Genomic DNA, 26,023 nt, shown 5'->3' with positions numbered 1-26,023 from the left:
GAATTGGTGAATTTGCTGTAAAGGTTTTATTTTGTGTGTGAAATAGCCTTGTTATTGAAACTTAGAAAACAGCTTTGTCTATTTACTGGTTTCTCTTTAGTCATTTTAGATCTGGTTTAGTCAAGTTGTTGTACATTGTTTTTATTGTATTTTTATTGATGGGGATATAGAAAGAGATTATTCATATAAGCTGGCATGGGGTGGTGGTGCACGCCGCCTTTAGTCCCAAGCACTCAGAGGCAGAGGCAGGTGGATCTCTGAGTTTGAGGCCAACCTGGTCTACAGAGCAAGTTCCAGTACAGCCAGGGCTGCACAGAAAAAAAAAAAACCAACCAACCAACCAAACAAACAAACATAAAGGAGCTTATGCACACCTGAAAATGATCACACAAATATTTTAGAATTTACAGATTCTAAGCATGTGCTAGCCAGTCTTGTCATCTTGACACAAACTAGAGTTGCCTGGGAAACTCAACCTCAGTTGAGAAAATGCCTCTAGGTAAGTGTGTAGGGCATTCTCTTGGTTAATGACTGATGTGGGAATACTCAGGCCACTGTAGGCCCCACCTCTGGATGGTGTTTCTGAGTGTTATAACAGAGCAGGCTGAGAAAGGCATGAGGAGCCAGCCAGTAGTTAGTGTTCCTCTATGACCTCTTCTCTATAGTTCCTGCTTCATGATATATCATAAGCAGTAAGCTGAAGCAAACCCTTTCTTCCCAAGCTACTTCCAGTCACAGCGTTTGTTGCAGCAGGAGAAACATAACTAGGACAGACAAATGGATTGTTTGTGGTTATTCACATGCTGTGGGGACAAAGTCAGGCTGCATAGCCCTGGCTGGCCTTGGATTTATAATCATCCTGCCTCAGCTTTCCTGGTGCTGAGATTATAAGTATGTGCCACCATGATGGATGAAGTAGCGATTTTGGCTATCATAGTTTTCATAGTTTGTTTGATTCTTGAATACTGGAAATTGTTTTCACAGTTTTACTGTTCATTCATTTAGTTAGCTCGCCACAGGAAGCGACTGTTGAAGATGATGGGTTCCCTGTGCGTGGCTCTGATTGTGCTGTGGTAGTTGGACTAGCAGTGTGCTGGGGTGGAAAGGATGCCTATTATTTGTCATTGCAGAAGGAGCAAACACAGTCTGGTAAGTAATTGGTGTTAGGCTAAGTCACATGCTCTACGACATCTATTAAGGGAGTTCTTTTTTTCTTGAGATTTTCTGTTGAAATTATATGAGAATAATTTTCTGATATTGCCTAGGATTTATTTTTAGGATTAAAACTAATTATTTAGAGTATAGCTAATATATATCACATATATTAATCAGACTGGATCCATTTTCCCTTCCCTTATCCCTCTGTTAGGTACAAAGCAGGCCCCAGAAATGGCAGTGATACTGACAATGTCCTGAATGACAGTCAGGGTAAACAAACTCCCAGAATTCAGCATTCCTCAGAAATCTTGGGTTTCTGATTGTAATACAAGCCCCTACAGACTGCTACCTCTGGTAATTTTTATCTATTGTCCTATTGACTCAAACAAGCCTGTAACAGATCAAAGTCTTCATGGCTGTTCCAGGCTGTTCTTGCCCTCACCTATCCCCTTAAAACTGACAGGGCTTTCCCTACTTTTTTGCTGTTCTCTGTCCTGACAGCCAGCCTAGCAGTTTGAATCTCCAATCAGTCTTTCTTTCTGTCCATGGAGTGGTGTAGTTTGATGGTTTCACTACACAGTCCCCTACACCCTCCTTATATTCCTTCTTTCCTATACTGTTAGGGTCTGAACCCAGAACCCCACCCCTGCTGGACAAGTGTTCCTCTCTGGAGCCATGCCTACAGGGCAGAATAAAAGCTTTAGAAACTCTTCCTTTGCTCTCTACTGTCTGTTATATGAAGCCATTGACAATGGGTTGTAGCAATTTCTGCTCAGTCTTTCTCTTGCTGTTCATGCAGAGGTAGTGATGAGCTAGAGAACCGTGGTCTCTGAACTGTAGGACTGGCAGAGCAGCCTTTGGAGGGAAGGATACAATGTAGAAACACTGTGGGGGCTGATTATATGGTGCCCTCCTCAGCGGTTGGACAGGAGCTATCAGTAGGGATGAGGACAGTATACAAGTGTGTTCAAGAGGAGCAGTCTCTGTAGAGTGTTGTAGTGGCTGAACAGCCACTTGAACTTCTTTTATTTTTGATACAACATTGTATGTCTCTCTTTAAACTTAATTTCTAAAGCTTCTACCTATCTTTAACTTTGTTCTGAAAGTATGATTATTATTAGAAGTCTTGATACCTAGAATTTTAACCCACATAATAAAATAGAATATTATAAATCTAGTCCAACCCATCATTTTTAGATTGTATAATACCATATCACATAGTTGCTATGACCTGAACAAGCAGTTATTTGGAATCAGATCCTTAGGGTTGTAGATCTTTCTCAGTCTTTAACACTTAACATTGTTGTTTCAAATGAATGAATCTAATTTTTACATTAAGACTTGGTTTTTTTCTTCCAAGAAATGAGTCCTAGTTTAGCCCCACCACCTCTGGACGCAACACTAACTGTGAAGGAGAGGATGGAGTACCTTCAGTCCTGCTTGCAAAAGAAGTCTGATGGAGAACGGTCTGTTGTCACCTATGATTTCATCCAGACATATAAAGTTCTCCTCCTGTCCTGTGGCATCTCACTGGAACCCAGTTATGAAGACCCCAAGGTTCTGTCTTACGTGTAATTTTATATACTGCAACATTGTTAGCTCTTAAGAATAACTCGTCACATGTACTTAGCCTCAGTAATTTAACTTAAAACTTTCAAACAAGACCCTTCTCTGCCCAGAAATCTCATATGCCTAGAATATATCATTGTGTACCCAATGCCTCTGTGGGTAAAAGCAGCAATATAATAAATTCTAAACTTTAAAGGTCCTGTTCTTTCTCAAAGATTAAAGAACACTTTACTTCTTGTTATAAGTTAGGGATTTTTATACCACGGTAAATTAGAAGTGAAATATAAACTGTTCAGTTTAAGAATATGATAGCAGGAGTATTCAAGTATGTGTGAAGATGGGAGCAGAACACAGAGTGTAAGTTGTCTGAAAGGAGTTTGCTCTTGGGACTTGGAGGCAAAACACATCACTAGTCCCTCAGAACAGTTTTACACAATGCAAAGTGTGGTGGCTCCTTTCTGGTAGACTGAGTTCCCAAGGAGGTAATACCTTATATTATTGTCATATACACTTGCCACTTCATGCCTTACTGAGGCATTTATTAAAAGATACGCCATTTCTCCCAGGTGTTGCTAAGAGATGTATTAAGTATACAGAGTGGAACTGAAAATTATAGTATCTTAGCAGTTTTTTAGCAAAATATTAAAATTAGTAGAATTAAAAAATTTTAGCTTTGAATTTTCCTCCATTTAATTTGATGTTGGCTATTGACCTGCTGTAATTGCCTTTATTATGTTTAGGTATGTCCCTTGCATCCAGAATCTCCCCAGAACTTTTATCATGAAGGGATGATGAATTTTGTCAAAGGCTTTTTAGTCATCTGATGAGATGATCATGTGGTTTTTTGTTTTCAGTTTACTTACATGGTGGATCACGTTTACCAATTGTAACCATCCCTGCATCTGTGGGATGATACCCTACTTGATCTCGGATGCTCTTTCTGATGTGTTTTTCACTTCTGTTTGCAAGTACTTTATTGAGTACTTTTGCATCTGTGTTCATGAGGGAAATTTTCTTTGTTGAGTACTTATGTTATTTGAGTACCAGGGTAACTTCAGCCTCATAAAATGATTTGGACAGTGTTTTCTCTGTTTATTCTTTGGAATAATTTGAGGAATATTGGGATTAACTTTTTTTTTTTTTGAAAGTCTGGTAGGATTCTCTGATAAAGCCATCTGATTGTGGGTTTTTTCAGTTGGGAGACTTTTAATGACTGCTTCTATTTCAGTAGGGGTTATAGGTCTATTTAAATTGTTTATCTAATCTTGGTTTAATTTTGGTAAGTAGTACCTATCAAGAAAATTATTTTTAATTTATTAACATATTATTAAGGATTTTAGAATTTTTAATTTGGTAGAGTACATGTTTTTAAAGTATGTTCTTTTGAGTCTAGATTTCCTAGGTGTCTGTTGTTGTGTTCCCCCTTTCATTTCTGATTTTGTTAATTTGGACATTCTCTCTCCATTTTTTTAGTTAGTTTGGATAAGGGTTTGTCTATCTTGTTGATTTTCTCAAAGAACCAACTCTTTCCTTTCATTGATTCTTTGTATTTTTTTTTTGTTTCTATATTATTGATTTCAGCCCTCAGTTTGAATATTGTCTTAGTCAGAGTTTGTATTCCCAAACAAAACATCATGACCAAGAAGCAAGTTGGGGAGGGAAGGGTTTATTCATCTTACACTTCCACATTGCTGTTTATCACCAAAGGAAGTCAGGACTGGAACTCAAGCAGGTCAGGAAGCAGGACCTGATGCAGAGGCCATGGAGGGATGTTACTTACTGGTTTGCTTTCCCTGTCTTGCTCAGCTTTCTTTCTTATAGAACCCAGGTCTACTAGCCCAGGGATGGCACCATCCACAATGGGTTGGGCTCCCTCCTTGATCACTAGTTCAGAAAATGCTGTACAGCTGGATCTCATGGAGGCATTTTCTCAACTGAGGCTCCTTTCTCTGTGATAACTCCATCTTGTGTCAAGTTGACAAAAAACCAGTCAGCCCGATTATTTCCTGCCATTTACTCCTCTTGGGCATGCTTAGTTCTTTTGTTTTAGAGCTTTCAGGTTGCTGTTAAGTTGCTTGTATGAGATCTTTCTAATTTCTTTATGAAGGTACTTAGTGCTATGAACTTTTCTCTTAGTAATGCTTTTATTGTGTACCATAAGTCTGGATATGATATGTATTCATTTTCATTCTACTCTAAAAAGTTTTCTTTCTTAATTTCTTTCTTGACCCATTTTTCCCATTCAGTAGAGAGTTGTTCAGTTTCCATGAGTTTATACTGTTGTTGAAATACACCTTTAATCCATTGTGGTTTGGTAGGACGCAGGAAGTTATTTCACTTTTCTTGGAGATTTGCTTTGTGACTGAGTATATGGTCAATTTTGGAGAAAGTTCTGTGAGGTGCTGAGAAGGTATATTCTTTTTGTTTGGGTGAAATGCTTTGTAAGTATCTCTTAGGTCTGTTTGGTGTACAGTGTCTGTTATTTGCAATATTTCTCTGTTTAGTTTCTGTCTGAATGATCCTTTGATGAAAGTGGAATACTGAAGACTCCCACCATTAGTGTGTGAGGGTCAATATATGATTTAAGCTGTAACAGTGGTTTGTTTTTTGTTTTGTTTTTTTTACAAAATGTGTGCTTTCATGTTTAGGGCATAGTTGTTAAGAATTAAAATGTTATCTTGATACTTTTTCTATTAATGAAATGGGGTAGTGTTCTTCCCCATCTAATTTTGGCTTAAAGTCTATTTTGTTAGATATTAAAATGCTTTGCACCAGCTTGCTTCTTAGGTCCATTTGCTTAGAATATTTTTTCTAACCCTTTATCCTGAGATAATGTCTATCTTGATGTTGAGGTGTGTTTCTTAACATCCTCTAGTAGAAGGATGGAGGGATCCTGTTTTCGTATCTAGTCTGTTAGTCTGGTTTTTATTGGGAAATTGGGACTTTAGATATTGAGTGATATCAATGACCAATGATTGTTAATTCCTATTAATTTGTTGATTAATTGTTGGCTTTGTTGTTATTGTTGTTGGTGGTGGTGGTTTTGTGTGTGTGTGTGTATGTGTGTGTGTGTCTGTCTGTCTGTCTGTCTGTCTACACTCACAAGCAAACCCTTCCCTTGTCTTGGTTTTGCTGGTGTGAAACTATTTCCTGTGTTTTCATGGGTGTGGTTAAACTCTTTGGATTGGAGCCTTTATTCTTGAACCTTTTCTATAGTATTGAATTTGTAGATAGATATTGTTTAAATTTGACTTTAACATGTCATATCTTATTTTTTCTGTCTATGGTGATTGAAGGTTTTGCTGGGTATATTGGTCTGGGCTGGCATCTGTTGTCTGTTAATGTTTGCAGCACATCTGTTCAACTCCCCCCCCCCCCCCCCCCGGCTTTTTGAATCTCCATTGAAAAGTCAGGTATAATCCTAATAGGCCTTCCTTTATAAGTTACTTGGTCTTTTTTTTTTTTTTTCTATGCAGCTTTTAATAGTCTTTCTTTGTTCTGTATGTTTAGTGTTTTTATAATTATGTGATGGGGTATTCTCTCTCTCTCTCTCTCTCTCTCTCTCTCTCTCTCTCTCTGTTAAATCTATATTGTGTTCTGCATGCTTCTTGTACCTTTATAGGCATGTCCTTTTTTAGGTTAGGAAAACTTCCTTCTATGATTTTGTTGAAAATATTTTCTGCACCTTTGAGGTGGGAATTTTTTCCTTCTCTTTATAATTTTAGATTTGGTCTTTTTAGTGTCCTAGATTTTCTGGATGCTTTGTGTCAGAAATTTCTTAGATTTAACATTTCCTTTGACCAATGTATCCATTTCTTCTATTGTGTCTTCAATTCCTAAGAGTTTCTCTTCCATCTCTTATATTCTGTTGGTGAAGCTTGCCTCTGTAGTTCCTGTTAACATTCCTAAAATTTCCATCTCCAGAATTCCCTCAGTATATGTTTTCTTTATTGCTTCTATTTTTGGGTCATGAACTTTTTTGTTCCTTTCTTTTAATTGTTTTTTTTTTTTTTTTTTTTTCCTCTTTTGCTTTCTTTAGGGATTTATTTATTTTCTCTTAAGGTCTTCTATCATCTTCATATAGTCAGTTTTAAGGTATTTTTCTTGTGCTTTAGCCATGTTAGAATACTCAGGGCTTGCTGTGGTGGCACAGCTGGGCTCTAGTAGAGATGTTGCCTTGGTAATTGTGTTCTTATGCTGGCATCTGGGCATATAGGTTTGTGGTAATTTTAGTTCTAGGTGCTGGTTTTGTCTTTGTTGGGTAGCTGTTTTGTTCTTTGATTTTTCTTTTCTCTATTTTCAGAGTGTGTTGGCTGTATCTTTCCTGTTTTACTGTCCTATGTGATTTGTATGTTTGCAGAGAGTACTTGTTGGTGTTGGAGGCTGGGGAAGGGAGGCCATGGTGTGATGGTCTGTGGGATCCCTGGTAGGTGTGGACAAGGAGAGCTTCTTTTTAGATAGGGTGGTGGGGATGGAATTCAGGGATTTATAAGCACTCTGCCACTAGGTCACCTCCACAAGTACCCTAACTTCTCCAGGTCCTTGTTTTGTGCTGGAGAGGACAAAGATCATAAACTGACCTTTACTAGATTAAAAAGTTATCTTTTAGTTTTGGTGTTCTGGAATCCAAACAAGAATATGGGTGATATGAGTTTATCATTACAGTTATGATAGCATTCTTGATTTAAATAGCACTTCTCATTAAACCTTACACTATTTGGGATATTTCATTATTGGTTTTATTACCCATAGTATTTTGATATAAGAAGATCAAATAGTCATAAAAATATTTTAAAATAAGAAATGGTAATTTATGGCAGATTTTCTTATTCAGTACTTCCCTATAAACTTTTTTTTTTTTTTTTTTTTTTGGCGATAGGATTTTACTGAGTAACTCACCATATAGTCCAGGTTGGCTTCATATTCACAACATTCTTCCTTATTTAGCCTCCCAGGTACTAGACATGCATTCCTTTGAGGGGTACTTGGCTCTCAAGCCTGCTTCAGAACTAGGCCAGCCAGAGCACTGCAGGGAGTTAACTGAAAATGTCTTTAGTTATGACGAACTTTCTGTCCTTCCCTATAATGTAAAAACCTTTGGATTGCTGTCTCATCCAGGTTGCATGCTGGCTTCTTGACCCAGACTCTAAGGAGCCGACTCTTCATAGCATCGTGACTAGTTTTCTCCCCCATGAGCTAGCACTTTTAGAAGGAATAGAGACAGGCCCAGGAATTCAGAGTCTGGGGCTAAATGTGAACACAGGCCATTCTGGACGGTACAGAGCATCTGTGGAGGCTGTGCTCATCTTCAATTCCATGAATCAACTCAACTCTGTGTTGCAAAAGGAAAACCTTCACGGTAAGAGCAAAGCGTATAGCATTTCATGTTAATAGGCTGGGGATAGTGCATGCATACACACACACACACACACACACACACACACACACACACACACACACACAGTGTTACTCTGTGGTCACAGGTGGGTAAATTACAGGTCTTATGCAAATCCTCAGGATTATCTACTGAGGATATCAAGAGATTTTTTTTTTTTCTGTAAAAGCCCATTATAATACTTTTGATTTGTAGGCTCATGGCCTCTACCACAAGTCCTCAGTCTGCCACTGATCACTGGAGCAGCCGCAGTCATGTCAGAAGCATTTGGTGCTCATTCTGCCATAATTTTCTGACCTCTGGCCTTAGTCCAACTAGTTGAATTAGTGCATCATATTCAGTTGTTGACAGTTATATATTTGAATTTTATCAAATGATTTTATTTGTGTAACAGATCTTTCATAGAATTTAAAAGTGGAACTATTTCCTTTTTAGAGCTATGAATAGTTTCTTTAGTAAAGGAAAGTCATGAGATTCTCCTTTTCTCTCAAGACACCATGGATTTGTTGAGAAGTCTGCTAGCCCAGGATAGACTTCTTGCCTTGAGACATGTAATAAATGGTATATAATAAAGACGATGAAGGGAAAGAGATGTCTTCATTATAAGGAAGTTATGCCATGAGCTAACCAGAATAGCAGAGCAGTGTGCTGAGAATCTAAGGCCTGAGTTGGAGCTTCCTCACTTAGCAGACAGGAACCTCTGCCAAACTGGTGAAAGTTGGCACATCTGGTTCTCAGGAAGCTGCTGTAAAGATCAGTGAGACACCGTACTTGTCACTAGGTTCTTTGACCTCCACCACAAAGCCTCTTGTTCTTTCTAGCACTAAGGGACAGGAGTACAAAAACTAAGTCCACACTGACTTTTGTGTTCATAGAGGATGCTATTCTGTGGCGATATTTGTCAGCAGCTTCTGTGTAGAAAGGAGCTTTTGTATTGCAGACTCTTAGTCTCTTTAAACCAGTATAGGCTGTCCAAGGAGAGGGACAGCCAGCCCCTGGGGTTTTGGGGTGCGCCTGCATTTGCGCTCAATAATGTTGAATCACAGCTCCTGCCTTGTCTCTGCTCAGATATCTTGGAAAGCCTGTCATTCTTATGTTGCAGTAAATATTAAAAATAATAAAATGGTTTGTCTCTGAAGATCATGCTAGAGTCTTTATTGGTAACATCTTAGACATTCAGTAACTAATTGAATTATAACTTGGGCATGGAGACACTTGTTGTAATCCCAAATACTTGGAAGGCTGAGGCCTTATTACTATGGAGTTTAAAAAGGGGTGATAGGGAGTGTCAAATGTATTTTATACAGTGTTAAGACCTTCCTAGTCGTAGGACCTACAGAATTGCTATGCATTAAGAAACAGGAAGATTTTGGAGGCAATGTGGGAGCTATTAAAATTTGTTTAGAAATGATTATTTTGGTTGCTGGACAGATGATTCTGAGGTTAAGAATCTTAACCTCTGCTCTTGTAGAGGACCCGAGTTCAATTCCCAGCACCCATGTCAGGCAACTCAAGAACCTATAACTCCAGCTTTAGAGAATCCAACACTTTCTTCTGGTCTCTGAGGACACATGTAGTCATGTGTACATACCTATACATACCCACACATAGATACATACATATAATTTAAAATAAATAAATAAATAAATAAATAAATAAATAAATAAATAAATAAATAAATAAATAAATAAAATCTTGAAAAAAAAAAGGAACCGTTTTTTTCAAAAATCTGCTTGTTATTTTACTGGCCTCCATATTTCCTTTTCTTCTGCTCTTTGGATATTGTGACAGCTGGCCTTTTCCCCATGGAGTGCAGCTTAAAGTAACTTAGATAAAATAGTCATCTTTCCTCTTGTGCATTAGTTACAGCCTTGGGAATGATTTGAGCATAGAATAAATGTCTCTGTTTGTCCAGACTGCTCACAAGATTGCCAGCTTTTCTACTCTGGCACAATAGGGTAGGTAGCATCTAGTGCTTAGGTGACCTACTTTTGCCACCTGTTCAGGAGACTGGATTTGCATGACAGCTCAGGTAGCTGCTGAGGGTTGTCCTGAGCTCAGCAATGCTGAGCATCCAATGACTTAGTGTTGATTTACCCTTTCATTTTACATTTTCTTTTTCAGATATTTTCTGCAAAGTGGAAATGCCCTCTCAGTACTGCTTGGCTTTGCTAGAACTGAATGGAATTGGCTTTAGTACTGCAGAATGTGAAAGTCAGAAGCATATTATGCAAGCCAAGCTGGATGCCATTGAGACTCAAGCCTATCAGCTAGTTGGACACAGCTTTTCCTTTACAAGTGCAGATGACATCGCACAGGTAGTGTCCCGAGAGGGACTTTTGGAGTTACATCACTCTTGTCACAATTCATCTCTCTGTACAATTCTAAAGAACAGCACTTAGTAGCACTTTGAGACAACTAAGTGAAATCATTAGGAATAGCGGTGAGGCATCAGGCAACAATGTATCGGTACTTCTGAAATAGCACCTTAGTGAAGGAGACTTGCATGTTGCCCGTGGGGTCTGCCTGTATCCAGGAGCAGCCATTGCTCTGTAGTTAGTGTGGCTCCATGATGCCATTTCTTTCACAGACACTCACCCTTCTGTGCTCCAACATCTTTCTTCAGAGAGGCAAATTGGACATTTTTCTGAGATGTAAATTAAAATGGGACTTTTGTTACCTTTCCTTTTTGACCATAATTTAAGATTTTTGTAACTTTGCTGAAATTTTGAAAAAGTTACTCTTGTTTTATTTTTACAGGTTGGTATACTTTCCATTTTCTCCTTTTTTCCATATTTTTCCCCTATAAAGGGTAAATGGAGTTTATTTTTTATTTTATTTTTTTGAGTGAGAGAGTTCATACCCTGGGGAGCATCAACTATTTTATGTTTTCTATATGCAATCCAGTAATGTAACATTTAGTAAATATCATAGACTATAGAGCCTGACTTGTGGGTTTGAGTTCTGCATCCCCCACTTATTACATATCTGCATGACCCTGGATGAGAGTACTTAAAACATCAGCTCTCTATGTCTTCACTTTTTAATCACTGAAATGAGGGTTAAAACTGTCTCATAAGGTTGTGGCAATGATGTGTGTATACACACACACACACACACACACACACACACACACACACACACACATATATATACTTAGTGAGCATCACATAGATGGTAAATGATCAATAAATATTATAACTCTTAATAAAAATGCTAGAGAGTTTTGTGTTTTAAAGAACTCAAGAAACTGGGTTTTTTTGAAGGCTGTGTTTTATCTGTTTGGGGATTTTTAGTGCTTTCAGGGCATTCTTTGTTGTTGGCGGCAGGGTGGGGAGAGAGAGACAGAGAGAGATTCTGAATCCTCTAGTCTTCAACTGTGTAACCAGTTTACTGTGTACAAAATTACACATCGTACTTATCAAAAGGAAAATATATGGATTTCAACACAAGTGGTGTGAAGCAAACATGGATTCATGATCCAGGGAACCAAACCAGGTGAACCATTTTAGGTCACATGGGGTCTCTGCCTGTCTATGCCTGGTTTCTTGAATGGATGTTTACTAACCACTCAAGACCAAACTTCAGGGGAGAGCAGACTTTTAATGCATTGGCTACTGCCCAGGTCTTTGTTTTAAAACAAGGTGAGTTAATCTGAAATTTTTACAGTTAATTCCGAGAGCAATTTAAGATAAAGACCTTGTACATAGATAAGTGAGACCTTTGTGTTGTCCTAATTGATTGTTCGTGTCTTCTAGGATTGTTTGTGCACGCTGGTAATGTTCCGCTTTCCTATTCACTATTCTGTTGTGGATTTGGCTTACTGCTTGCATTATGGGTTCCCAAATTGCACGAGAATCCTGTGTGTGAGACGCTGAGGGTCCCTGACCCCAGGGACAGGGACAGGGACAGGGACAGGGACTTTATTGTTTGGTAAATAAAGTTGTCAGTGGCCAATGGCTGGGTAGGGAGACAGAGATGAGACTTTAGATTTCCTAGGCAGTGGAACCAGGGGAAGAAGAAAGGATTTAGAATTGCCATGCCAGGGGAGTAATAGGATGAGGCTTGAGAGCAGTGGAAGACAGAGAGTACCAGCCATGTAGAGCTGTGGAAGAGCGGCCCCAGGGTCCCCTCCCCCAACTGGGTCTGGAGTAGCAAAGATGGAATATAGATTTTAGTAAGAAATAATTCAGGAGTATAGAAGGGGAGGCATTAGTTAACTACATGGAAGTTTGAGAGTGGCCCAGCCATTGCACTGGTTAAAGCATATTAAAATAGAAGTGTGTATGTGTGTGTGTGTGTGTGTGTGTGTGTGCATGTATGTGTGTGTGTGTGTGTGTGTCTGTGTGTGTAGTACTTTTTATTGAAGAATCCAGAGCATTTTGGTGGGTGACAAGGAATACGCCATTGGTGGGGCAATTTGAGTAACAATAATTATTAGTACAACACTAATCTGACTTTTTTCTCCTATCCTGTCATTCATATACCTGTAGGGATTTCTTGATAAAATAGAGGCTACTGTTAAACCTTAAATTTCAGAAAAAGATTACTATAACTATGACTAATGCAATTAAATTTTAACCAGGCATTCCTATAATTTTATTTGTTAGATATGGCAGCCATATTTGTGTATTCATATTTACACATATTTATATTTGTGTAACAGAAAGTTTGAGTGTAACCTTCAATGCCTGACATTTCTAAGATTCCAGCTGCTGCTACTATTGTGAAATGCAACATACCCGAATTTTTGTCATTACTGGAAAAGATAGGAATATCCTTCTCTACACTCTTGAGCCAGTCTGTGTGGGAGAAAAATCTTGTACTTACATAAAATGTTTCCATTTTGGGAATTATTATTGGGAACGTAGTTCAAGATTCATGAAAAGCTATCCAAGGCATTTCAGCAAATGACAAGTATAGTGACTATGGTTCTGAGTTGCCTAACTTTAAACCCCTGTGGTTTGCGTTAGCGAGGGCTTGGTTGCATGGATTCTTACCTACCTGCACAGGCCGCTCACTGGCCTTTATCTTTGCCACAATGGATCAATGGATTCACCACCTCCTTCAAGCCTTTATGTCTAGGGACTAAGCCTAGTGTTATGGTACAGTTGGATGGCTTCCCTGATTGTTACTGTGGTGGTTAAATGCAGTAGCCATGCAGGATGTTTTACAAGGAGCCTTCAGAGGAGCTCACAGTAGACCAACCAAGCTTCCAAGTCAGCAGCACAGCTGTCTTAGCATGGCTCGTACATGCCTGTGCTCTTGTAAGTCTCATAGCTCCCAGCCTAGGCACATGGGAGCACGGTCAGTGCTGTTTGCTAAAAAGAAACATCCTTCCAAACCCCCATGTTAAATTGTAGAGCCTATATCCTCAAATAACTTTTCAAATATAGGTTCTCAATGACAGTGCTTTGATTATTGGCTGAAAAAGCATTGATTTTTGCAGGTTTTATTTTTGGAACTAAAGCTACCACCGAATGGAGAGTTCAAAACGCCAGGCAGCAGAAAGACTCTGGGTTCCACCAGAAGAGGGAAGGAGAGCGGCTGCAGACTGAGGCTGGGAAGACGGTTCAGCACGAGTAAGGTGCTTAGGGCACGCGTGGGGCAGAGTCGGAACTACTTTTAGTTTGTTGGTGTTATGAAAAAGTGCTCTGACATCAAGAGCTGCCACAGTGCATTATACTAACTTACCCAGGTTCAAGCAAGCAGGCTGGTTGATGGCTCATATTCCTGTAATGATCTGTGGAGATGTTGCAACATGGGACTCAGGACCGTAGTCTGAGTCAGCAGCTCTGTCCTTAACAATGTGGATGTGTGTGTATGCACATCTGCAGACATTATTATTATCTGATAGGCTTTTAGTAGAATATGATTTGCATATCTATACGAACACTAAAAGTATTATAGCTGAAAAAAATGTCTTTAGTTTCAAGAAAAAAATACATTTTCCATGATTTGTTTGAAGACCTTTACTCCACTATCAAAGGAATTTTGCCAGTGGCCATCTGTGGACATTGCATCAACTGGAGAAAGGGAAGATGGGCCTGGTGTACTGATGTTCCATTTAGAAAATGGGGCTAGAAAATGTAGCCACATTGGCTGTAGAGAGCTGCCTAGTTGCACTTGTGTTGGATTTTTACCCTACCTCATTGTGAGCAGTTCATCTGCCCTGGGAAGTGTCACAGCTCTGTTTGCTACCACAGCTCTTTGTTAGTCTGGGTGGTCCTTTTGCTTCCTTAGTTTCTATTCCTTATGGACCATGGAATCACAAACATCTGATTTTAAATAAATGCTTCCTGATGTTGATATGCAGCCTCTGTATCAGGAGGAAGGCTGCTAGGATGCCTCTAATCACTGACAGATGGAGGAGAAAAAATAAAAGAGATGCTGTAACTCTTGGGATGTGGGAGGCAGATGCTTCATGAAACTGATGTTCCATTAATTTTGTCTTTTTAATAGCTATAAATGCCAAGAGGCATTCTGATTTGCTATTGAATTTGGACAATATTCCAACCTCATCTAGTTATATTTCTTCCATATATTTCTAGGATATTTTAAATAAATTAAAGGACTTGCATCCTTTACCAGGCCTGATATTGGAATGGAGAAGAATCAGTAATGCTATTACCAAAGTGGTCTTCCCTCTGCAGCGGGAAAAGCACCTGAACCCCTTTCTCAGAATGGAAAGAATCTACCCTATATCACAGTCACACACAGCTACAGGTGAGGAGAAATTCGAGATAGGAATTGTCCACTTGTGAAAGAAAAGCTTTCCATATTTAATGTTTGCTTGTGAGGACCTGTAATTGAATTTACATCTGTGCGATGCTCCGCTGTACTTAGAAAGCCCACAATATCGCCACACACAGCCAGGCAGCACCTTGATCCTAAGAAGAGCAACTGGAGAGCCTCTGAAAGAGCGCTTGCTTTGTGTCAGCATTGGTGCTGGATTTGGTATTTGACTTGGTATCCTTAGCTAACTTTATTAACCCTTTCACTTCTAGCTGGGTCTCTGTAGGCCCAGGGACACTGGCGTTGTCAACGGTCTCATTTTACACAAATAGAAAAGGAAGGTGTAAGGTTTCTGGATCTCACATGGATGTCTTGGAATAGAGATGAGTGTGACACAAGGAAAAGTTGCTAATTTTCTAGGTAGTTACTTGCTAAACATGATGCTCATGAGAAGAAAGGGCAATTTAACACATGCATGGAGGAGGTGTCTAGATAGTGTAACAGTGTGGAATCTGAAAGCAGAAATTTGAATTCTGGGGTTAAGAACTGAGACAAAGTCTGCTCCATATCAGTGTCTAGGAGCTATCTTGTATTGAAAGACCCTGGACTGGGGAAGCCCCTCGCTCTAGTACCGGGAGAACACAAACCCAAGAACTCACAGATTGCTGTCTTGCTGCAATCAGGCAAAAGGTTTATTGGGGGAAAGGGGGAGATCAGCTCTGGGGATGACACATATCTCATGCAGGAGATAGAGGAGTTGACCCTGAACTCAATTAGGGGGACATATTTATAGGGAAAATTACATAGGAAATTACATAGGAAAATTACATAGCAACGGGCACATAGCAATTTTATTGGTTTATTTAAATTGGCACACTGTCTGCTTTTGGACACGATTTAACTCTAGGCTACTTTATTTTGGGGCACACTGACCTTGTATTTGGTTTTCTCAGGACTGCAGACCCAGACCTTATCGAGTCTAGATGGTCTGGGTTTGACCATTTCTTTGAACGTGTTATTTTGTTCTTAGTCTTGAAGCATACTTGTCCTCAAGGCAGGTCAGTGGGGCCAACTTAAAATGTTAACTCAGCATAAAGGAACTTCCTGCATCCCTGGCCATGTTGTTTATAGAGTACAAATACGCTGGACCCTGTTGTCTTGTGCTTGGCTGTAGTTCTCTTTTCCTTTGTCCCCAATAAGCTCATGACTTGGTTCTTCCTAGTCAGTTCTTGCCTGTTGACACTTAAGTTCCACTTTGGAACATCTGTTACAATTAGAGGCTAAATGAAGTACGCGGTGTATCTTAGTCATTTTTTTCTATGTCTGTGATAAAATGCCATGACCCAATGCAACTGAAGGCCGAGAAGGCTTAATTTGCCATAGGGTTCTGGGGATACAGTCCATCTTATCAGGGAAGGCACTGCATGACCACAGGGACAGGAAACAGATTATAAATAGGGAACAAAGCAGGAAGTTGGGGTGAGGCTGTAAACCCTCAAAGCCTGCCCTATGATGTACTTTCTCCAGCAAGGCTACACCTCCAAAATGTTCCATAATCTCAAACAGCACCACCAACTAGAGACGAAGTACTCAAATATTTGAACCTATGTGAGACATTTATCATTCACATGACCACATGGTGCTAAAACAAAATCAACTTGAGCATTTCAGAGTGTTACATATTTATTTGGTACTTATCAATTTTACTGTATTTTTTACTTTAGAAATATAATGTTTAATGAGTCTTTATAATTCATATAATATTCAATAATACAGAAATAGAAGTTTAGCTGAGCATGATTTCATGCTTAGAATTTATTTTCATTAATGTATACTCATGCTTTGTCATTTATTTTTCACCTTCACTCACTAACTCAGCGATTAGACTAGGGCAGTGCACTGAGGATGGAAGACTTTGCCTCCTGCTTCATAACATGAAACAAGCCATTTAGTGAAAATTATGTTAAAGCTACCAAGAATTAAACATTTACTTTGATGCTATAAGCTAAGTAATAAGGATCTCAAGGAGTTTACTTAGGAAAATAATATTCAAACAATTTAAAATGTTTGATTCATTAGAAGAAAGTGAAATCATATGTAGTGACTGCTAGAGAGCCTGTTCCATGAAGACTGTCTCAAAGTAAGGGCAATAACAATTCCCCATCGACTCAGAGATATAAAATACTATGCAAGAAATAAATACTTTATAAGAAATATAAGGCTTTAGAGAAACTGTTTTTCCCCTCTTGGCTTTCTGTTATTTCTTTTCTTTTAATTTTTATTAGTTTATTTATATTTGGAATGTTATCTCCTTCCCAGGTTTCCCCTCCCCAACTCCCCTATGCCACACCCCCTCCTCTCTGCTTCTATGAGGGAGCTCCCCCACCCACCCACCCATGCCTCACCGCCCTAGCATTCCTCTACACTGGGGCATCGTCGAGCCTTCACAGGACCAAGGGCTTCCCTTCCCATTGATGCCAGATAATGCCATCCTCTGCTACATTTGCAGCTGGAGTCATAGGTCCCTCCATGTGTACTCTTTGGTTAATGGTTTAGTCCCTAGGAGCTCTGGGGGTCTGGTTAGTTGATGTTGTTCTTCCTATGGGGTTGCAAACCCCCTCAGCTTCTTTAATCCTTCCCCGAACTCCTCCATTGGGGTCCCTGTGTCTTCCTCAGTCAAATTGTCGGCTGCAAGCATCCTCAACTGTATTTGTCAGGCTCTGGCAGAGCCTCTCAGGTTCCTGTCAGCAAGCACTTCTTGGCATCAGCAACAGTGACTGGGTTTGGTGGCTGCAAATGGGGTGGATCCCCAGTGGGTCTGTCTCTGAATAGCCTTTCCTTCAGTATCTGCTCCATCCTTTGTTCCTGTATTGCCTTTAGACAAGAGCAATTCTGGATTAATACTTTTGAGATGGGTTGGTAGTCCTATCCCTCAACCAGGGGCTGTGCCTATCCTCTGCATATGGTCTCTACAGGTTCTCTCTCTCCTTTGTTAGATATTTCACCTAATCTCATTCCCTTTGGGTCCTGGGAGCCTCTTGCTTTCCTGCATTTTGGACTTTCTAGTGGCTACCCCCAGTTCCCCCAACCCCATTGCTATACACCTTTGTTCAATTTCCTGACCCTCTGCACATCTACCTGTCATCTCATCCTGCACCCCCTTAACACCCTCCTGCTCCTCTCCTCCTCCCAGGTTCCTCCCTCTACCTCCCATGATATTTTGTTCCCCCTTCTAAGTAAGTACTGAAGTATCCACACTTTGGTCTTCCTTCTTCTTGAGCTTCATATGGTCTGTGAGTTGTATCGTGAAAATTCCAAGGCTTTTTCCTATTATCTACTTATCAGTGGGTGCGTATCATGAAGTCTTGTTTCTGATAGCTGAGTAGTACTCTATTGTGTAAATGTACCACAATTTCTGTATTCATTCCTCTGCTGAAGGACATCTGGGTTCTCTCCAGCTTTTGGCTATTATACATAAGGGTGCTATGAACTTAGTGGAGCATGTGTCCTTGTTATATGTAGGAACATCTTTTGCGTATATGCCCAGGAGTAGTATAGCTGGGTCCTCAGGTAGTACTATGTCCAGTTTTCTGAGAAACTGCCAGACTGATTTCCAGAGTGGTTGCACCAGCTTGCGATCCCACCAGCAATGGAGGAGTGTTCCTCTGTCTCCACATCTTCACCAGCATCTGCTGTCACTTGGTGGTGCTGAGGTGAGGCTGAAATCATGGTCCCATGGCTGCCTCTCACTTCAGTAGACCTCTCACTGGTCCCAGTTGTCCTTGTCAACGTCCACCTGCTCTGTTCCAAGTGTTCTGTCCTGTACTCTGACTCCATGTCTCCTGAGGTGAGCTACTTAGTGTGTGTGCTCCAGTCATGCTCCCTCGTTCACTCTGTGGTGGGTGGAGCGTGGCTCAGCAGCTCGGTGTTCCTGTCAGCTCATTGTTTCTAGAGAACTCCATGAGTGAAGAGCACCCAGCCATAGCTGATTCCTTTGAGGACCTCGTGCTTACTGTTAATCTGTGAAAATGCAGAAAACTTGAAGCATAGCCTCCGCCTAGCACTGTTGAGTATGCTTTTGAGATCTTTTTCTGACGTGTACTTATTGTGAGTGTGTGCATTGTGCATGCACTTGCTTCTTGTCACATTTGTAGGAGTAAGTGGACAGCTTGTGAGAGTTAGTTGTCTCCTAGTTTGTGAAATCTGGAGATTTACCTTGAGTTGTCAGGCTATGAAGCAAGTGCTTTTAACCATTGAACCATCCTGCCAGCCTCAGCTGGATTCACAAAACATCATTCTGAGGTACAAATGGTTATTGTCAGGTTCATTTTTCTAATTTTTTTTTCTTCTTGATTTTTAGGACGGATAACCTTTACAGAACCCAATATACAGAATGTGCCAAGAGATTTTGAGATTAAAATGCCAACACTAGTAAGGGAGAGCCCACCTTCTCAAGCTCCAGGCAAAGGCCGGCTTTCTATGGCCATGTAAGCTTTATTTCTCTATGTTGACATTATCCTTTTTAGAGCGTGATGGCTCTAAATACCCTATTGAATAAAATAGTGCAATATGTTTAGGTTCATATTCCAGACAGACCATTTTGGTTCTAGATAATATTCATTTCACATCCTAGGGAGGATGAATCTGGTTGATGGTAAAGGCAACAGACCTGCACTGGGGTTAACGCTGCCACCGTGGTGTGATTTGTCAAATATGGAAGTGCAGGGGCGAGCCGTGCCAGCAGTGTTCCTGCCCCCACATGTACTTGAGAAGAGGAAGCAGCACCTAGTTTACGTTAGGTCTGCGTAGAGATGTGTACAGTTAAATGGGGGTGGGGTGTCTCAGATGCAGTTTACGAGGAGGTGATTACAGTAGTGGTTCCATGTTTTACTGGATGTTTGCTAACGGGTCTAGTGTCTTAAACTCTAAAGTGAGCTTACTCTAAAGTGGGCTTCAGGTTAAGCTATTTAGGTTTCTTAGATAGAAATACTATTTTTATTGGAAGTCAGACCTTGCATGTATCTGAGATTTGTCATGTGCTAGCTGATGATTTTATTCCTACTACAGAGGACAAAATAAGAAGGTTTATGGACTGCACCCTGGGCACAGAACACTGCTGGAGAAGGACTCAGATAGAGGGATACCATTTTCAGTGAGCATGCGCCATGCCTTTGTGCCTTTCCCAGGTAAGGGACTTCTTTTTTGCTATGGGGTTGTTTATAGGCATTGAGAAGTCCTGAATTATGAGTAGGATTCAGAGTTGTGCATTATGCCCTCCATCTTTCCTGTACTAGATGCTGTGCCCGCCCCAATACCACTGTGGTGTATCTCAGTAGCTGCTGTGTGCTGATGCTCTGTGTAAGCCTCTGCAAAATGTAGTCGATTCTGCCCATCCTTGTTTGCCTTTGCTCCTCTATGGGGTACTGAAGTATCTGTTCTCACTTGCCTCCACTGACTTAGAATAGCAGGTGTGAGTCCCTGTCTGTGATTTGTTTGCTCCCGTGGTTCTTGCTTTCTAAGCATGTCTGCCTGCTTCCTGTTGCATGAGTGGCTAACTTCAGCCTTAAGTCTTACACTCAAGTGTCATCAAAACACCTGGAGGTTGTAACCTACTTAATTACCCTATGATCACATTTCGCTTTCTCTTTTGCTAGTAAATAAAATTGTTATACGTTCTGTCAGAAATTTCCCTTCTGGGTTGGAGAGATGGCTCAGTGGTTAAGAGTACTGGCTGCTTTTCCAGAGGTCATGAGTTCAATTTCCAGCACTCACATGGTGGCATAACTTTAATGCTCTCTTCTGACATGGAGGCATACATGTAGATGGGGGCATATACGTTAAATAAATCTTATAAAAAAGTACTTTGCCTTCCATAATGAGCTCACAGTCTGATGAGGTCCCTTTGCTGACAGCTTTGCTTGGTAAGTGAACTATCAGCATACAAAGTCCAGTCCAACCCAAGGAAGCCTCAGTGCTGTGTGCTGTAAGGGATTTTCCCAGTGAGGACAGAGCATGGCTGGGTTTAAAACCCATATTGCTCAGTAGTAATTTGGTGTAAAGCATCCTCATGATTTGAAGTTTTCTGGTTACCACATTGTACAGATTTCCAAAATTTCAGTATTTGAAAATTCTTACCAGATCTTGCAGAGCACAAAAGGTCTTTGTTAAGCATAGAGTGTAGCCTAGAAGAAGTCTTGGACAGAGGCTCCCCAGGTTCTGGCTTGACTCACCAGATCTCTGACGAGTCCAAACATCAGTCTCTGAGTGCTCAATCTTTGTTTAGAATTTATAAAATTCACATTTAGAAAGCAGACTCACATGTTGAAATCGTTTTAAACACACACACACACACACACACACACACACACACTTTTTAATTACTTGTATCTCCATTGACAAAGCAGGTTCTTCTTTTTAGAAGGATCACTTTGAAGGATAAACATATTTGTAACCCACATTAGCTGCAAAGGGATCTCCCCTGTGGGTTCTGGAGCTCATCTGATGCATAACTCCTTTCTGAATTCTTGCTAGTTCTGCTTGCCTACCTGTAAGCCCCAAGCTATAGTCTCAGTTTCCCCTGACCAGAGGGAACACCACTTCCAGCAGGGTTTCTGGAGGTGCTAGCATTCACCACATCACCTCCTTTCTCAGTGAAGGTTCTTCATTGTCTGTTGTTTATTTAATTAAGTAATTATTATATATTTGCAGTATTTCTGTTGTGTGCGTACATACCTCTTGGCTTTTACCTAAGAGTTACCTTTCTGTGTGGGTATGTTAAGGCTTGTGCTTGTCAGTAAAGAAATGGAGTGGATGGACATGGTGATGCACACCTTCAATCCCAGCAGAGGCAGGCAGATCTGTGAGTTCTAGACCAACCACAGCTATATAGTGAGTTCTTGTCTCAAAACAAATGGGACTATAAACCAGTTTAACCTGTATGTGCTCAGTTTGCACCATAGTCTGAGTTTGTTTGCTGAGTCACAGGTTAAAATCAGCTCAGCTGTGTCAGTGTCTGACTGCTGCCCACGGGAAGAAGGCTGCCCTTTTGCTTCTCAGGAGTAGCATCTGAGTGTGTCTTGCACACTTGCCTGAGTGTGTTGGGAAGATTTCTGGATGCTGCCATTTTAAGTGAAGACATTTATTTCTTGTTATGAGTGAAATTCATCATTGTTACCGTATTTTAGGTTCGTCTGTCTTTATGATTTCAGTGAGCCTACAGATAAAAGTCTGTTATGGATTCTTAGCAACCACTTGTCCTCTGTATTAGCAGTTAAAATAACTTTTCTTACTTTGATCACAACCTTTGCTTTTGTGTTGGAAGTCTTCTTATCAAGTAATTTGTAGTCTTATTTCCCTAGTGCTCTCCTCTCCCACCACTGGCCTGATCTGTCTGAGACACTGTTGAAAGCACACTTTCCACACTTACTCAGCGCCAGCTTTTCCACTGCTTATTTCTTCAACAGCCGTTTCTCTTTTTTAGAGAGATTATGTGTATTTTATTATTCCCCTTTTTACTTATTCTCTCATAGATTACTTCCCAACTGCACGTTACCCTCCCTCTCTCCAATCTCTCCCCTCAACCTCCCCTTCCCTTCTGATCCAACGCCCTCCACCCCTCCTCAGCAAAGAGCAGCCTCCCAGGGACATCAACCAAACACAGCATTAGAAGTTACAGTAAGACCAGGCGCATGTTCTCCCATTGCAGCTGGACAAGGCAACCCAATATGATGAAAGGGGTTGTTGAGGCCGGCAACAGTCAGAGACTCTCCCAGTCCCACTGTCAGTCCTGCAGGAACATCAGGCTATACAACCATAACATATGCAGAGGAACTAGGTGAGACTTGGCCTCCTGACCTCTGCAAGCTCGCTTGAGTCCCAGTCATTAACATCCGTCTCTTATGGGCATATTCTATGAAATGTTTTCTGTTATCTGATTGTGTATAGATTTTCTGTAGTTGAAAGGGAAATTTAAGTCTCTTGGCCTAAGGAACAGGAGAAGCATGAGAGAGCTGTTGTAGATTGTGTGCTAGGTGCTGCGGGAATACTGAGCAATGTACCCACTGTCAAAGGACATGTATTGGGGTGGAGTGGGGTACTTATATATTACATACAAGTAAAAACTTACAAATCTCATGCACAGAAATGAACTTTATTGTAATTGAAGTAAGGCTTTAACTTTGAACACATGACCTTAAAGTTATAAAACTACATTTCTGTCATCTTGCTTAATTGTAGTGTGGAGCTGTACTGGCTTTTACAGGAGGTGTGCTTTTCAGGTGGTTTGATATTGGCTGCTGACTACTCTCAGCTTGAGCTGAGGATCCTGGCTCACTTGTCTGGTGACTGTCGTCTCATTCAAGTCTTGAACACAGGAGCGGACGTGTTCAGGAGCATTGCTGCCGAGTGGAGGATGGTTGAGCCTGGTGCTGTTGGTGATGATCTGAGGCAACAGGCAAAGCAGGTGAGCCAGTGGACGAGCTTCACATAAACACAGGGAAGTAATTCAGTGGATGATTTCTCTCTGGAACTCTGAAGTCTAATTCATTGGTCTCACGGTATTTGTCAAACTAAGCTCTATGGGTGGCCTCTGGTTAGCCTCTCTCCTGGCAGTGTCAGCCTGGACTCTGCCCACACTTCAACCAGCCCAACAAATTCAAAACTCCAGAAACTTGTAATTTAGCAATAGTTTTATCTAAGATTTTCTCAAGAAATTTTACACTCCACAAAAAGTCCACACCATAAACTCAGAGCCAAATGATATGATACAATTTTTCCACCTAGACAAGTCATCATATACGAATCCATCCCTTTTAAAATACTCCTAACAACCTGTAGCTATGCAGAGCCACGTGGAGAGGTTCGTCCTCATCTTCTTCCATCTTGCCTCGGCTCTCCTGTTTCCTTCCCCATTTCTAATCCTCTGTTCACGCTTACTGCTTTCCCTTCCTTGTCCAATGACAGGCCTCGTTTTAGCTTATGCCTGCCTTCATCTGCATAAAGACAACAACCCACACCTGCTCCGGGTTCCTGTTCACCAGACTTAAGTGGTGTGAAATGCCTCCTCTCAGTAGTGCCTACTGTTTAAAAAGCTAGTTCTGCTCTTTTCTGAATCTGCATTTAGCAAGAGTCAAACCCTTAGTAATACAGGTAAAACATTCCTTACAGCCCACTCTTGAGACGAGTCATTGATAACCCTGTTTTATAGAAAAGGGAACAGACACAGAGTTAGAGATTTGTTTACAGGGATTTAAGTGGAGTTAGAAGTATGGAACATCAGTATATCTGACTTCTGAACCCACAGTAATCCAGGGGATGCTGTCTCTTCTCATCAACACTCGCCTGGTTTATCAGTGAACATGCTCCAACAGTTCTGCTCTGTCTCAACATGCACCGAGTGAGCTAATCCCCAAGTTTTGCAGAGATTTCAGACTTCACTAAAGCAGACAAGTACACATGGAATCACAACAAAATAGTTTTAAAAGCCAGAAGGAAGGATAAATGGAGATTTAAAGTAAGAAAGCCCTTGGCCTGGTGTGTTCCCACATACTTCCTGCCCCAGGGCACAGCCGGCACGACAGAGGAGGCAGCTGGTGAATTCAAGGTCTGTCTGACCTGCATGGCATGTCGGGTCAACCGGACTGCACACTGGTCCTCTCTCAAAACAAAGTTAAATCCCACAAAATGTTTAAGAAAAAAGATGGGGTTCCCCTCGTGTGTCACATGAAAAGGTTTTAGGATTTTGATAAGCATTTTATCTGATAAGGTATCCTTTTTGTTGTTTTTAAATCCTGTTTGGTTGTGTTGTGTTGTGTTGTTTTGAGGCAGGGCTCCTGTGTTGACCTGGCTGACCTGCTCACTCTAGTTCAGCTGCCTCACATTTAGAGAGCCGCATGTCTGACTGCAGTGCCTGACTACAAGCTGCTGTCCGGCAGGCAGCTGTCTTCTAATATTCTATTTAACATTCACATGGAGCCTGGATTGTGTCAGTTTCCTAAATACCCACAGTCTCATACTACAAATATTTCATGTTTTGGTGGCTGTGGCAAGATTATGCATGACTGCTGTGTAGCTTCCAGAGTTTACTTCCAAGATTTTGTTTAATCCTGTTTTTAAAGGATTTGTTTATTTTATGTATATGAGCACATTGTCACAAACACCAGAAGAGGGCATCGGATTTCATTACAGATGGTTCTAATCCACCATGTGGTTGCTGGGAATTGAACTCAGAACCTCTGGGAGAGCAGTCAGTACTCTAACCGCTGAGCCATCTTGCATCTGCCTCCTTCAGCAAATCCTACTGGCTTGTTTAATATTTAGTCCGGATGAATTTTGCATTTGTGGGATGTTAGACTTTAAGCAGCTCTAAGTTGAAGATATTTCTTCCTAGAGAAGTTTCCCCTATTCTCAAACTATTTGTTCCTGTCTTACCAGTGAGCAAGGACAGGAATATTTGCAAAATGTCTTTGCAGACTTCTAGGCACTTCCTTAGCAGACACCACTGAGATACTCTGGAGAATGAAACCTGCTGTAATGGCTGGAGGGTAAAGAAACACAGATATATCCCATTTTGACTGCTCTCCCCCTTACTCATATTCACTTGTATTGTTGCACACACAAGGTAATGCTCAAAGGCAGAACAGATGTTTGCTGGGTATAAGCGTCTGTGGGTCCAACCCACTAAAGCTGGTCTGCTCATTTGTTTGGTTCACTATGAAGTAAAAAGCTTACCAAGGCTTCAGTTCTAATGAACACTGTCTTCTTAAGTTTCTATGGTTATAATCTGTAACTTATTGAGCATAATGCCTCTCTTTCAGATTTGCTATGGAATTATTTATGGAATGGGAGCTAAATCTTTAGGAGAGCAGATGGGCATTAAAGAAGATGATGCAGCTTGCTACATTGACTCTTTCAAGTCCAGGTATAAAGGTAAGGAGTTTGCGGACCTTGTAGTTTTTCACCACATTAATTAATACGGCAAAAATTCATTAAAATCTTTATTAATCAGAAGTTTTACCAGGAATATTGATGGCAAGTAGCTTGCAGTTTAATGTCATTATTTATTAAGATGAGCTTGTTTAAATTAAGGCAGAGTCAGATGTGAGCAGGTACACTTGCTTTCTGTGCTGCACACTGTGCCTGCCTCCAAACTGTGGACAATGACTTGTA

The 26,023-nt window shown here is 40.6% G+C and overlaps 1 protein-coding gene across 2 annotated transcripts in view; it reads left to right on the top strand.

The window, feature by feature from the left end:
* POLQ (DNA polymerase theta) overlaps positions 1 to 26,023 on the top strand; it is a gene marked incomplete at both ends in the record, with an annotated part of 79,844 nt that overhangs the window by 47,120 nt on the left and 6,701 nt on the right. For both annotated transcript variants that reach the window (XM_080919640.1, XM_080919639.1), the window contains 10 exons: positions 1,006 to 1,149; positions 2,519 to 2,715; positions 7,846 to 8,086; positions 10,247 to 10,440; positions 13,572 to 13,709; positions 14,674 to 14,848; positions 19,218 to 19,344; positions 19,925 to 20,043; positions 23,134 to 23,318; positions 25,672 to 25,783. In XM_080919640.1, the coding sequence (XP_080775766.1) occupies positions 1,006 to 1,149; positions 2,519 to 2,715; positions 7,846 to 8,086; positions 10,247 to 10,440; positions 13,572 to 13,709; positions 14,674 to 14,848; positions 19,218 to 19,344; positions 19,925 to 20,043; positions 23,134 to 23,318; positions 25,672 to 25,783 (1,632 nt within the window). The remainder of the gene's footprint in view (positions 1 to 1,005; positions 1,150 to 2,518; positions 2,716 to 7,845; positions 8,087 to 10,246; positions 10,441 to 13,571; positions 13,710 to 14,673; positions 14,849 to 19,217; positions 19,345 to 19,924; positions 20,044 to 23,133; positions 23,319 to 25,671; positions 25,784 to 26,023) is intronic.

This window comes from Micromys minutus (assembly GCF_963924665.1).
Source record: "Micromys minutus genome assembly, chromosome: 7".
Classification (NCBI taxonomy): Eukaryota; Metazoa; Chordata; class Mammalia; order Rodentia; family Muridae; genus Micromys; species Micromys minutus.
Note: the sequence above shows the minus strand (reverse complement) of the source record. Positions and strands in the feature narration are given on the sequence as shown.